This window comes from Toxotes jaculatrix, chromosome 14, assembly GCF_017976425.1.
Source record: "Toxotes jaculatrix isolate fToxJac2 chromosome 14, fToxJac2.pri, whole genome shotgun sequence".
NCBI lineage: Eukaryota > Metazoa > Chordata > Actinopteri > Toxotidae > Toxotes > Toxotes jaculatrix.
Window position 1 is genome coordinate 24,799,061 of NC_054407.1, and position 13,088 is coordinate 24,812,148.

The 13,088-nt window shown below is 46.7% G+C and overlaps 3 protein-coding genes across 6 annotated transcripts; 2 read left to right on the forward strand and 1 right to left on the reverse strand.

Annotated features, from left to right (window-relative positions):
- Window positions 1–2,367: 2,367 nt before the first annotated feature.
- Window positions 2,368–6,023, forward strand: proca (protein C (inactivator of coagulation factors Va and VIIIa), a). The gene is made up of 10 exons (XM_041055796.1): window positions 2,368–2,485; window positions 2,801–2,839; window positions 2,990–3,073; window positions 3,544–3,701; window positions 3,826–3,850; window positions 4,058–4,168; window positions 4,308–4,448; window positions 4,761–4,879; window positions 5,132–5,249; window positions 5,331–6,023. Exons 3-10 carry the CDS (start codon window positions 3,004–3,006, stop codon window positions 5,918–5,920), a joined length of 1,332 nt encoding a protein of 443 aa, XP_040911730.1. The 5' UTR covers window positions 2,368–2,485; window positions 2,801–2,839; window positions 2,990–3,003; the 3' UTR covers window positions 5,921–6,023.
- A 165-nt stretch (window positions 6,024–6,188) lies between these two features.
- dusp28 (dual specificity phosphatase 28) lies at window positions 6,189–9,484 on the reverse strand. Of its 3 annotated transcripts, none has more exons than XM_041055849.1 (3): window positions 9,297–9,484; window positions 8,287–8,706; window positions 6,189–7,908 (listed from the first exon to the last, which is right to left on the reverse strand). In XM_041055849.1, exons 2-3 carry the CDS (start codon window positions 8,629–8,631, stop codon window positions 7,801–7,803), a joined length of 453 nt encoding a protein of 150 aa, XP_040911783.1. In that variant the 5' UTR covers window positions 8,632–8,706; window positions 9,297–9,484; the 3' UTR covers window positions 6,189–7,800. The 3 variants fall into 3 exon arrangements, with proteins under 3 accessions (XP_040911783.1, XP_040911785.1, XP_040911784.1); XM_041055851.1 differs by lacking the exon at window positions 9,297–9,484 and adding an exon at window positions 9,140–9,283; XM_041055850.1 differs by lacking the exon at window positions 9,297–9,484 and adding an exon at window positions 9,083–9,283.
- A 390-nt stretch (window positions 9,485–9,874) lies between these two features.
- LOC121193440 (zinc finger protein 664-like) lies at window positions 9,875–12,851 on the forward strand. Of its 2 annotated transcripts, XM_041055795.1 has the most exons (3): window positions 9,875–10,154; window positions 10,264–10,686; window positions 12,586–12,851. In XM_041055795.1, exons 1-3 carry the CDS (start codon window positions 9,983–9,985, stop codon window positions 12,849–12,851), a joined length of 861 nt encoding a protein of 286 aa, XP_040911729.1. In that variant the 5' UTR covers window positions 9,875–9,982. The 2 variants fall into 2 exon arrangements, with proteins under 2 accessions (XP_040911729.1, XP_040911728.1); XM_041055794.1 differs by lacking the exon at window positions 12,586–12,851 and having other exon boundaries at window positions 10,264–11,738.
- The last annotated feature ends 237 nt before the right edge of the window (window positions 12,852–13,088 follow it).

A 13,088-nucleotide genomic window follows, 5' to 3' on the forward strand; every position in this document is an offset into this window, starting at 1 on the left:
CCAGACTGTAAACAGATCCGCCTCAGACGACTGGACTGCTGCTGCTGTGACTGACGAAGCTCCTCAGTTCAAATGATGAGAAATTAAAAGCGGACAAAGACAAAGCAGTTTATTCGTTACATTATCACTGTGCCTGGTTTTTATCTGCAGAGAAACAACAGGTAATTCTCTGTAAAACCACGAACAGCTGAGTTATGTGGTGGCACCCGTTAACAAAAGCTCCCCAGTTCAATGTTCTTCATCTCTAACATCTACAGCATGTATAACAATTCTGACTAATATGCCAAACATTCTCCAGTTCCAGCTTCTTTTTTTTCTCTGTTGTATATCACAGTAAACTGAAACGCTTACTTGAAGACTTGATATTTTCCAGATTTCACCACATGTGATTAAAGTACATTTTTACTGAATCTGAATATTTTAATTATCTGTGAAGTGAGAGTTTACAGTTTATGTTCTGAAAGAATCTGGAGTTTACTGTAGAAGCTTTAGACGTTGACTGTACTTTAACAGTGTGTTGGTTAAACTGTGCTCCGCAGACAAAAAGACAAATTCCTTCTGTAAGAAACAGTTCATGGAAGAAAAGGGAACCAACAGGAAACTGGTCCCAACACAAAGCCGCAGGCAGCAGGCCAGTTCTCAGACCAGCTCACCATCACAAAAAAAGCAGTGCCTGGGAAGACAGTACCCTCCCTCGCCACTTTCGAAATCGCTGTTACCCCATCGCAGAGTCGCCTGTGGAACCAGAGACGGCTCCTTTATGTCCCCAGGCCAGCTTTTATTCTGAAAAATCAAAACAGCCGAGGACACAAAGGTAAACCGAGCTGAGGGAACGAGGCTGATGCACAAAGGAAGACAAGGAGATGAATAGTTAACCTTAATAAGTGTCCTGGTTTCCACAGCCGGCGGCACGCAGCCACGGCCCAGAGGCCCGCCCGGGTTTCACGCCTGCTCGATCCCTGGGAGCTCACAACAACACCTGCATTCCTGAAGGGTCTGACCGAACGGACGAGGGGCGGCGACAGGCAACCTGAGGTGAGCTGAGGCTCCGCAGGAAATCCAAACAAACTGTCACCTGTGTTACCTGAGGCGGAGAGGCCATGTTTTAGAGGGTCATGTGACCGCTATGACACATGTGACACACACTTACCAAGCAGTGTCACTGACCCCTTCCTCTCCTGTCCTTCCACATCCCAAAGGTGGTCTCCTGGATCCACATCTGGAGACTGGGAGGGGGGCTGAACTCACGGTCATGTTCATGAAGCCAGTTTAGCTTTGTAACATGGAGCTTGATCCTGTGACCATGAAGGGATGAACATGATCAGAGACAATATGATCAGAGTGGTTATCTGAGTTAGTGTAGCCTTTCTGTCAGCTCCAACCAGTTTGACCTCTGACCTCTGACCTCTCTCATCAACCAGGTGTGTCCGTCCTCAGAGCTGCTGCTTCTCTGGATGGTTTCGGTTTCCGGCTCCACTCTGAGTGAAACTCAGAGACCTGCACCTGCACTGCTCTCACACAGCTGTACAGGTGTTCCTAATAAAGCGCTCGTTGAGTGTAGGAACATACAGCGTGCCTGAGACCAGAAGCACCTCACCACCAGGTTGATTTGGTGACTGGTGACTTCTGGTTAGAGCTCGGTGTGGGATTCTGTGGTCATGGTTTAGGTTGTATTAAGTTTCCATGGTGAACATGAGTCCGTGCAGTGTCCTCAGAATGTCCTCTAATTCTTTTCATCTCATTTTGTCTCGATATCTTTTTGATCTCAGAGGTTTTACAAGTTATTTGATGCCTCAGTCTTTACACTGTGTGTGTGTGTGTGTGTGTGTTATATAATTCATATTGAAAAACAATCTGTATCAAGGGCCCAGACGCCTCTTTATGTCTTTATTCTATCAATTTTCTTTTTTTTCTAACAGTATCAACTTTGGTTGCAGGGTGTTTGTTCGTCCTTTGTCTGACACTGAACTAACTAAACTGAACAATAACATTTGTTCTACTTCATTTATAACATCATCATCATCATCATTCTGTGTTTGTGTGTTTTAATTTTCCTCCTCCTGAGCTTTCTCCTTTGTTTTTCCTCTTTAAAGTTTTTTTCTTCTCTGAAACATTGACGCTTTCCTCCTGTGAAACTGCTTCTGACAGCTCCTGAGCTCAGTGGGTCTGAGATGCTGCAGGATGAATGTGGACGCTTCAGTGATCTGCTCAGGGACGTCTCACCTGTGGTGTAAGAAGCCACTGCAGTTACTCACAAAGTGTCATGAGAACATCAGCTTTTGGGAAACGGGGCTCTGATCTGTTGCAGAGGTGGAGTGGAGGTTGGAGAGTGGGTGGAGGTTGAGCAGAGGTTTGTTTGTGTGTGTGTGTGTTGGCAGACTGTTCAGCTGCAGACTGTGGACTCTCAGTAAACACTGGTGGTTAGTTATTAACAGTAGAAACAGAGCGAGCCGTCGTCTCTGTCCTCAGCTTCGGTTCTTTACGTGTAAGTACAGAAACTCCTCCGTCTCAGAAATCTCATTTTTCCGTCTCTTGGTTTCGTGCTGTTCGGTTTTTAGGATGCGGTCTCGGCCTCGCTCAGGGATCTGCAACCCCTGTCATTCGTCTCATGGGGTCAAAGGTCACCGGGGCTCAAACAGGGACCGTCTCCTCATGTGTGTCAGTTCGGGTGTCTTTGCTGTTGCAGCTGAAAATGATCGATAGTGTTGAAATGTTTGCCTGAAGCTGCTTTGGTGATCGTTTAAAGCAGAGAGAGGAAACTTTCACCTGATGCCGTCCTGCTTTTGTGTTTGTGTCTCAGGCTCCTCTGGAACTCACCCCTGTAACCTGCTTTAGTTTGGTGAGTCACGTTAACGCCCTCACCATCACTCAGATGGATGTGCGTTATGAATATTAATGTTTGTGCTACTGTCACTGCTTCGCCGGAGACTGATCAAATATAAAGAGCAGATAAGATGATGCCTCTGTCCCCTCCTCTCATTGGCTGCAGGTTTGACTGACATCATGTCCCGCCTCCTCCTGTGTGCGTCCGTCGCTGTCGCTCTGTGGTCGGCGTCGGTGCTCAGTCTCTCAGGTGGGTGTGTGCGGATGGATCACTGAACAGACCTGCAGGGGGTCCAGACCTGCAGGGGGGTCCAGACCTGCAGGGGGGGGGGGGGGGGGTCTGCAGGACTTGAAAAGTCTTTTCCGTCCTGCTGTGGACAGTAAAAAGAAAAACTGGCTAGAAATGTCCGGCACAGACTTCTGATAATATTTTCTCAAAGGGTTAATACATGTTAATACAAATTCGTTTATCCATCCACTTTCCGCTGCTTATTCATCCACTGCACAGAGTCCCTGTTCCTCCAGATAATCCACAGATCAGGTCATAATGTAGCTCCGGTGATTGTCTACAGAAACGGGGACATGGTTTCTGGAAAAAGATGATAAAGCCAAACTGTCCACAGAGAGACAGACAGAGACAGACAGTTTGGGTGAACTGAGCCTTTATGCTGCGACCTGTAGCAGCACTGTTTGATCCTCTGTCTTCTTCGGCCTCCTCAGTTTTCTCGGACCCTCCGGAGGCTCACATGTTGCTCCGGTCCCGTCGGGCGAACTCCTTCCTGGAGGAGCTGAAACCCGCCTCCATGGAGCGCGAATGTGTGGAGGAGAGGTGTGACTTTGAAGAAGCCAGAGAGATTTTCAAAACCCGGGAAGCCACAGTAAGATCCTGTCCTGTTCAGGCAGCTGAGTTTTTCAGAGTGAGACGGAGAGTTTATCAGAACGAAACAACACCAGCTGTTCACGCGACCTCCATCACTGACTTCCTGTTTTGTGTGTTCACAGCTGGAGTTCTGGACGGTGTACACAGGTGAGGAAAGTCATCGTGTGGATGGTCTCTCCTCCTCAGCTGCTCGTAATTACGATTTAAACGATGAGACGTGAACACAGCAGAAACTTTTACGATGAAACAGGAGGAGTTAGAGTTCCGGTCAGAGGCTGTGAACAGTGTCATCTATCAGCTGATGCCTTGCCTAATGGCACGGAAATGTATTTCACGCTGATCTGACTGTTTCAGATGGAAACCAGTGTCACTCCAACATGTGTGTTCATGGAACCTGTGTGGATCTGTACCAGGCCTACGCCTGCCGCTGTAACCAGGGATATGAGGGCAGATACTGTGACCACCGTGAGTCTGAGTGTTTGTGTGTGTTTCTGTGGATGGAGCAACTGATGGACGGGTCGATTCTTTCTGGTAAAACGTCTCTGATAATAAATGTAAACGTGTAAAAGTCACCTGTACAACTCACCTGTCACCTGCTGCTCAGCTGAAACAGCCGCTAACTGCTCTGTGGATAACGGCGGCTGTGACCATGAGTGCACCGAGAGCGAGGACGGTCTGAGGAGGAGCTGCAGCTGTGTCAGCGGATACAAGCTGCACGACAACTCCAGGAAGTGTGTCCCAAAAGGTCAGGAAGTATCTGGCATTTAGTTCATTTCAGAGTTAATTCATTCACGCTCTCAGCCGTCAAATCATGTTCATGTGAACACAAACACGATGAAATGCAAAGAACAGAAAGCTTTTTGAAAAAGATCAACACATTGAAAGTTTGTGCTTTTAAACTGTGTAAATTCTGCACAGAAATCTTTGTGCATGAGACTAAACGCCCCCCCCCCCCCCCCCACACACACACACACACACACACCGGCCCCCCCCCCACACACACACCGGCCCCCCCCACACACACACCGGCCCCACCCTTTCTGTATTTTCCTGACAGGTTCCTCGTCCTGTGGGCAGCTGCTGATCGGCAGGTCGTCGTATTCCAAACCGATGGACGGTCTGCTGCCGTGGATGGTGGGAGGGGAGGTGGGGAAGAAGGGGGAGAGTCCCTGGCAGGTAACGTAGGAAGCGCCGCATCATTCACCATCAGTGAGGTCTGAGCCATTTTAAGGGCGAACTGTCCTCACTGCAGTGGTTTCAAATTCAAACCTGTCCGCACACTGTACAGCTATACAAATACACACACATACAAATACACACACAAACACACAGATTGCAGCCCTGATTTTTAAAAATATATATTTTAAGGTTAGTGTGTTATGTGATTTAATTCGTTTTCAGGGGCTTTAAAATATTGTTTGTGTGCAGGTGCTGTTGCTGAACCCCAAAGGGCGGTTTCACTGCGGAGGCGTCCTCATCGATGAGAGCTGGGTCCTGACTGCCGCTCACTGCCTCGACAACGTCATGAGGTTCAGAGTGCGACTCGGTGAGTTTTCACACAAACAAACAAACAAACATTTCAGATCAGTAATCAGTCTGAGCTGAGAGCTGTGATCTGTGTCCTCAGGTGACTACGAGCGTCTCAGAGAAGAAGGCACTGAGGTGACCCTGAAGGTCATCAAGGCCATCAAGCACCCAGACTACAACAGCAGAACGATAGACAACGACATCGCCCTCCTGCGCCTGGAGACGCCAGCCCCGTTCTCAGAGTACATCGTGCCCGCTTGTCTGCCTGGACGAAAGATGGCTGAGCGGGTGCTCCACCTCAACGGTACCCTCACCGTGGTGACGGGCTGGGGCAAAGATGACCTGGATAGCACCCAGTTCAGCTCGGCACTCAACGTCATCAAGGTCCCGCTGGTCGACCACAGCATCTGCACCCAGCAGATGTCCCACAACATCTCCGACAACGTCCTCTGCGCCGGGATCCTCGGCCAGAGATTGGACGCCTGCGAGGGGGACAGCGGCGGACCGATGGTCACTCTGTACCGAGACACCTGGTTCCTGATTGGTCTGGTGTCCTGGGGCGAGGGCTGCGGCAGGGAGGACAAGCTGGGCATCTACACCAAGGTGTCCAACTACAACGACTGGATCGATTCAGTGCGTGAAGAGTGGAACAGAAGTCAACTCCCACAACAACAACCCCCAAGCATCTGATCCACCTCAACAACTGGTCCAGTCTGCTTGGTAAAACCCACATAAAGGCCTCAGTACAGCAGAGCTGTAACACACATTCTTTAATAAACTCATTCTGTCTCAAGACGCTTCACTTTTTTTTAATTCAAATCACTGAAGAATTTAGCGTGAATGCATCATGTGCTGACAGGTTAGCGTCTCTGTATGCTTCAGCCTGACTGGTTGGAGGTTTGCTCGGATCCTTTCTGTATGTGTTTAGGGACGGGTCCTGAAAGCTGGTTAACCGGGGGCAACTAACGGATGTCACGTCCACAGTCGCCCAGAGGGTTTGTTCCAGTGGAACTCACGCCGAGCGACGCAAGCTGAGGTTCCTCCGGCCTGGAGGAGCTTTTACAACAGTGCACGAGGAAATCGGATCGGATCACATCATACGTCACAATATTTAAACACCATCAGCCTCAGGTTAATGCATCAGCGTCATAATACACGTGATTTTTACCCATTTTTAATTTACCCAATTTAAAATGACTTCACTTAGAATTACACAAAGCTGATTCCTGAGAGATGAACACACATTTATTTCATCTTCCAACAAATGAAACTCAGACGTTTGTGCAGTGGCAGAGTCTTAAAGGGACACGGAGCACGTTCAGGCCTTTGTTTCACCTCGTTTTTCTTTACAGTGACAAAACTCAGGTAAAGATACAGAGCAGGTGTGTTTGTTTTCATCATCACACATTTACTGAGGTCTGATGTGGTTTATAATGACATCTGCGTACTTCAGAGCCTTCCTTAATAATAACAATAATAATAATAAAGTTCTAAGTGGCAGCACCACAAAATGAGGAAAACACACCTGAGATACACACACACACACACACACACACATTAAACACTAACATTTCTAAACTCTCAGAATAATGTGTCTCCAACTCTCATTATCACTTTGAACCTGAGCTGAACTCTGTATCTGTTTAATTTACTCTGTCCTCTGCTGGCTTCTTAGAGTATTAATCATTTATAGGACGTTGAATTCAAATTTCAAACTAGAAGCTGTACAATCGGCTGAAAAACATTAAATACATCATTCAGTACCTGATAAACTGAGGTTTTCTGGCCTTTGAAGGTGAAGTTGCAGGTGGAGGCTCTGTTTGCCTCCACAGGTGTTTCCAGTTACTGTGGCTGATCAGACTGAGGCTGAGTCTGAGTGTGATCCTGCATCGTTTTCTACAGAAATGTTTGCATCTAGAGGCAGAAGGTGGAACTACAAACACAATCCTGGTACAGTTTGAAAGTTTTCAGTCCACAGAAAAAATAAAACCAATCTTTTTTTAAAACCATGTTTTCACATCTTTTCCATCATAAACTTTGATCAATATAAAAATCTCATCAGCTGCTTCTCTGAAGACGGAGACGTGGTCAATCAAACATCTGTGGAGTATAACGTGTTAAATATCTGTGTTTCTAACCTGCTAAGCTCTGATGCAAAATGCAGCTCACTGAGGTCAGAACAAAAAGCTTCTTTTCATTTTTTAATTCTAGAAATTTTACCATTTCATGTCAAAGCATCTAAAATGCAGAATAAACTACTGTTCACGATCTGCTCTGCCACATTTCTTTGTTTTTATCACCTGATAAAAACACATTTTTAAACAGGCATTAACTGACTTTATATCTACAGGCCTGTCATAGAATTTATTTTATATTATTCATTTGATTTTTAATCTTAATTGTGCGACACAGAGAGATGGAGAGATGGAAAGATGGAAAAACAGGGTTCAGATCAGAACAAAGCGCAGCTCTGGTCCCGCAGAGACTCTGACGGACGGAGAGGAAGCAGTTCACCTGATGTGTTTTCACATTAAGACCTGAGGGACTGGACGAAGGCTTCCGGCTGAGGATCAGGACTCTGTCTCTCCCCGTCTCTTCTTCAGCTCCTGTTCGTACCTCTGCAGCTGAGACATGAAGCCGGGGTTCGGATCGATCACGTGACGAGCCGTCTTCACTCTCTGGGAGAAAACACAGATACAGATCAGGGCGCCGGACACTGATGTTGGTTTTCAGTCCGTAAACAAAGGAGTTATTCATTTATACAGAATTCAGGGAAATGATGAATCAGTTCAGCCACAGCTGAGGGGCGGGCCCTGGGCCTGTCACCGTGCAGGTGAGCGTGCAGGTGTTTCGGGCTCTGTTAGCAGGTAACTGACCGGTAACACCGACCCACCTCTGGGTCAAACAGACTCACTGTGAGACACGGAGGACACAGCTGTCCTTAGCTCCTCTGAGGAGGAAGCGCCGCTGCCCTCGTTCATAACCTGGAGAACCTCAGCGTCGCGCTCCGAGCACAGAAAACAGGCGGCAGGTGAGATCTGCGCCAGCCTCCTCACCTGTACGGCGTCCGTCAGCGTCAGTTTGCGGTGCTTCATCAGGTAGGCGATGCAGATGGTGGCCGAGCGGCTGCGTCCGTTCTTGCAGTAGACGACGCTGCGTCCTCCGCGGTTCGCCTCCTTCTGGATGGCGTCGGCGCAGCGGTCGAAGTGGCTGTACAGGTCCTCGTTGGGGTCGTCGTAGACGGGGATCTGCAGCTTGGCGACGCCGGTGGACGGAAACGGCTGCTGCTTGGAGACGTTGATGCAGAGCGTCACCGCCTCCTGCTGGAGCAGCTCGTCGCTGCAGGCCGAGCGGGCGTTACTGATGAACAGGGCGCTGGTGACTTTACACAGCTGCAGCATCCTGATCAGCGTGTGGAAGAACTGACCCTCACGGGCTCCCTTACTCAGACACTGAGGCTCGCAGGTAACTGCCACCTGGTCAGAAAGAAACATGAGCGTTTTCCTCCCAAACAACTCTAAGTTTTGTTCGGACACTGACCCTCAGAGGCTTCCATACTTTCTGAGCAGTGGTCAGTTTTAGTGCTGAAACAATCAGTTACACGTGCAACACGGAGCAACACGATCCTAAAGTTCATCGGGATCATCTTCCTGTCATCAGCTGTTTAACACACTGATCCTGCACGGATAACGTGCTGCTGCTCATCAAACGCTAACATTTCTGAACCTTCAGAATAATGTGTCTAATAATAATAATAATAACTTTTAACTTTTAACCTTGAGTCTTTTAGTTTTAACATCTGATGGCCTCTTAGAGTATTAATCATTTGTGGTATGTTGAGTTCAAATTTACCTGTGAAACTAGATGCTGTACGACCAGTTTACAGACAGTGAACGCATCATTCAGTACCTGATAAACTCAGGTGTTTTGCAGCTCAGACAGGTGAAGGCTCTGTTTGCCCCCAACAAGATTAAAATGTGATAGAAAATAGTGAAACCGCAGAGGCAGCGGTCCGTGAACGCCTCACACACGCACTGTTTAACACCAAGGACACGCGGACTCACACCTGCTGTCAGCTGATCCTCAGGATCGGGCGCTCTATAGATAAACGCTGTCTCTCAGAGTGTTTCCTGTCCGGTCCCTGAGAGACGGAGGACGGAGGGTTCAGCCTGATCCGGTCCGTTCAGGACTGCTCATGACCCCCAACTGATCCACACGCCACGCTGCTGCTATATTTACTGCACGGACTCAGACAGCTGCTCAGCTCCGGGTCCTAACGCTGCTCAGATTCATGGCTGATGGATGAAACACGGACAGAGGGAAAAGCGACGACGTGCCAATGTGCTAATTAGCATGTTAATTATTTAATGAATTCTATAATGATCGTTTCCTGTAGAAACACCTTCTCGAGCAGCTTCAGTTACTTTACACTGAGAGCTGTTTTTCCCCCAACGGTTCCACAACTGTTTTCAAACACGTCCTCAATTGTAACGGTACGCGGTCCAGACATGTACCAGGTTCTGCAGCGGGGTGGCGGTAACGCACCGCGAGCGCAGAGTTCGTCGCCCGCAATAAAAAAAGAAAAGAAGAAGAACTGACTGACTTCCACCGCCGGAGCTTCACAGTGTGACACCCAGCGGAAGTAAACAACGGCAGCGCTAGCAGCGTTAGCCGCGTGGATGTGTGGAGTTAGCAGGAAGACGATGGTGTGGTCGCACCGCAGATAAATATTTCAGTGGTAACGAAGCGACAATGTCTTCAGTTCAGTATCTGAGAGAGTTTGTCAGCGAGCGACTAACTGCTGCTGCTGAAGAAATATTCGGAGTCTTTGAACAAACTATCGTCGAGTACGAGGCAGAGATCGATCGTCAGCGCAGACTGCTGGATATCGTTTGGAAACCCGAGATAAAGCTGCACAGGATCGGTGTGTAACGCTGCTGATCCTTGTGATTTAACATTGTGTTTATTTGCTCATGTCTGTTTCTCTGTTTTCACATTAGTAACTGATTTCCTGTGTCTCTTTGTCCCTCCAGAGCTCCCACAGCAACATGTGTGTAAGGAGGAGGAGGTTCTCACTGACCAACAGCTCTGGAACCAGCACAGGAACTCCAGTCTGGACCCAGAGCCTCCACAGGTTAAAGAGGAACAGGAGGAGGTCTGCACCAGTCAGGAGGGAGAGCAGCTTGTACTGAAGCAGGAGACCCAGACCTTTATGTTGACTCGTACTCATGAGGAAAGTGAGCACAGTGAACCAGAACCAAACAGGGACCACCAGCTCCTGTCTCACTGCTCTGCTGCAGCTGAGAACCAAGACCAGAGAGGAGGACAGCATGTGGACCCAGGACCAACCAGAGATGCAGAGTCCATGACAAAGAAGAGACGTCACAACAACAGAAGACACAGAAACAAGGTGGACAACTCTGCCACCACAAAGAGTCTCTGTGAAACTCACACAGGTACAGAGGCTTTAAAATGTGACACCTGTGGTAAAACATTTAAGTATAAGTCCCAGTTGAATGTGCACCTGAGAAGCCACACAGGTGAGAAACCGTACCCCTGCAACACCTGTGGGAAACGATTCAGTCAGATATCAACACTGAATGTTCATTTAAGAATCCACACGGATGAGAAACCATATCCCTGTGAAACATGTGGGAAAGGTTTCAGAACCAGCACAGGTTTGTCGCTCCACATGAGAACCCACACAGGTGAGAGGCCCTATGTCTGCAACACCTGTGGGAAAGGGTTCAGGTGTAGCAGTGACTTGTTGGTCCACATGAGAACCCACACAGGTGAGAAGCCATATTCTTGTAAAATATGTGGCAGAGCTTTCAGACGTAACAGCGTCTTGAAGCTTCACATGAGCGTCCACACAGATGAGAAACCGTACGTGTGCAAGACGTGTGGGAAGAGATTCTGTAGAATCTCATTATTAAAGTGGCACATGAGGATCCACACAGGTGTGAAGCCGTATTCTTGCAAAATATGTGGGACAAATTTTTTATGTAGCAGTGTCTTGAAAGTCCACATGAGAACTCATACAGGTGAGAAGCCGTACACCTGCAACACCTGTGGGAAAAGATTCAGCCAGGGATCATCACTGAATGTGCATTTGAAAATCCACACAGGTGAGAAACCGTACTCCTGCAACACCTGCGGGAAAAGATTCAGTCGGATACCAGACTTGAAAAAGCACATAAGAACTCACACAGATTAAAAGTGATGTAGCTGCTGAACGTGTGGGAGAGTTTTAGTCACTGCAGCACCTGAGGGAGAAGATTCTTTGACGGTGAGTTGGGAGATCACACACGGGCAGGTATGAGAGGTTATCCATCAGCTTGTGACGTCAGGTAGAAGAAGTCAGACTTAGAAAACTTTTTTGTTTTCTGTGATTCCATAAACCTGTGACACAAACATAAGTTTTAAACAATGTAAAAGTTACAAGGTGCTTTATAAATAACCTTTGTTTTGTCAAATAATTGTGATAATAAAAGTGTTATGAGCAACACACGATCAGACTCTTTCATCTCAGCGTTGCTGCTGTTTCTCGTTTCTTGCCTTGTTGAATTATCTGTTTGTGAACTAGCTAAAAAAATAAATGAATACCTCAACCTAAAAATGCTTTTTACACATCATGGCCTCAGTAACACGGACGTGGGCCATAGTACATGATTACTTTCTCCTTTCATACGTTAAATGATATTTTGCTGACAGTAATGCGTGTGCAAGTTTAGTTTTACGCTGTTGCAGCACAATCAGCTTCCCTGTGTTCAATTCTTCTGTCCACACCTGTGTGTTCAATACAAAATGAGTGTTTGCTAAATACATTGAAAACACATCAGTTAAACGTGGTAGTTTAAAAACATGATTTCACTGTGAAACGAAGCCACACAACAATGATCAAATCCAAAGCCGGAACCTAAAGCTAACTGACTTCCACCGCCGGAGCTTCTTCTTCGTGTTTCCTGGCGGATCCTCTCCACATGTTTGACACATCTGTGGCTTCTTCGTAGCCATTTTTGACGCTGTGGTGTTTAATGTTAACCTGGAAGGCAGCAGGTTTCATATCCTTTCAAAAATGAGATTATTCCATAACTTCACCCTGTTATGTTTCACATCTTTGGTAGTTTTGATTCTTAGTTTGAAATCATTATATTGTGCGGATTATTTGCCTTTTCCTCATTTAATATTGAAGTTCCGTTGCCTTGTTTTCAATATTTAATAGTAGTTTTAAAACATTTATGCAATTTATTATTTTTTATGTGAGTGATATAATTTCTGTTATCATGGTTGTTGTGTTGTACTCTTGTAGCATGTAATTGGTATATGTACATTATTTTGTTTTTCCGTTCTAGACCAGAGCCTGCACCAGGACCCATCAGCATGGGGGCTGATGTTTGAGGCCGTTCTCCTCACTCCACTGATTCTGAACCACGTCCACATAAACCACGTCACCCAGAGAAAACCAGAGTGTAAGACACTGACACATGATCACCCTACGAAGCTTTATTGTTTGAATAAACACACAAGACCAGTAAATCAGCATTTCATTGCCCACATTCCCTTTTACATTTTCATTATCAAAATTCTAAGACTGAGTTCATTTATTCAGCACCTTTAAAAAAAAAAACAAAAAAAAAAAAACAAAAAAACATACTGCTTATATTCTACAACTTGTGTCTGTGTGTCACCTCTAAAGCACAAAACAATAAAAATCATATCCAGCTGATGGATTCACAGAAAAAAAATACAAATATAAACTGAAAGAGCAAAAAAGAAAAGAGTCAGAAAGTGTCCCACCAGCCCGGGAGTTTTCTCAGCTTCAGGATCACAGTTTACAGTCCCCACATAAACTGAC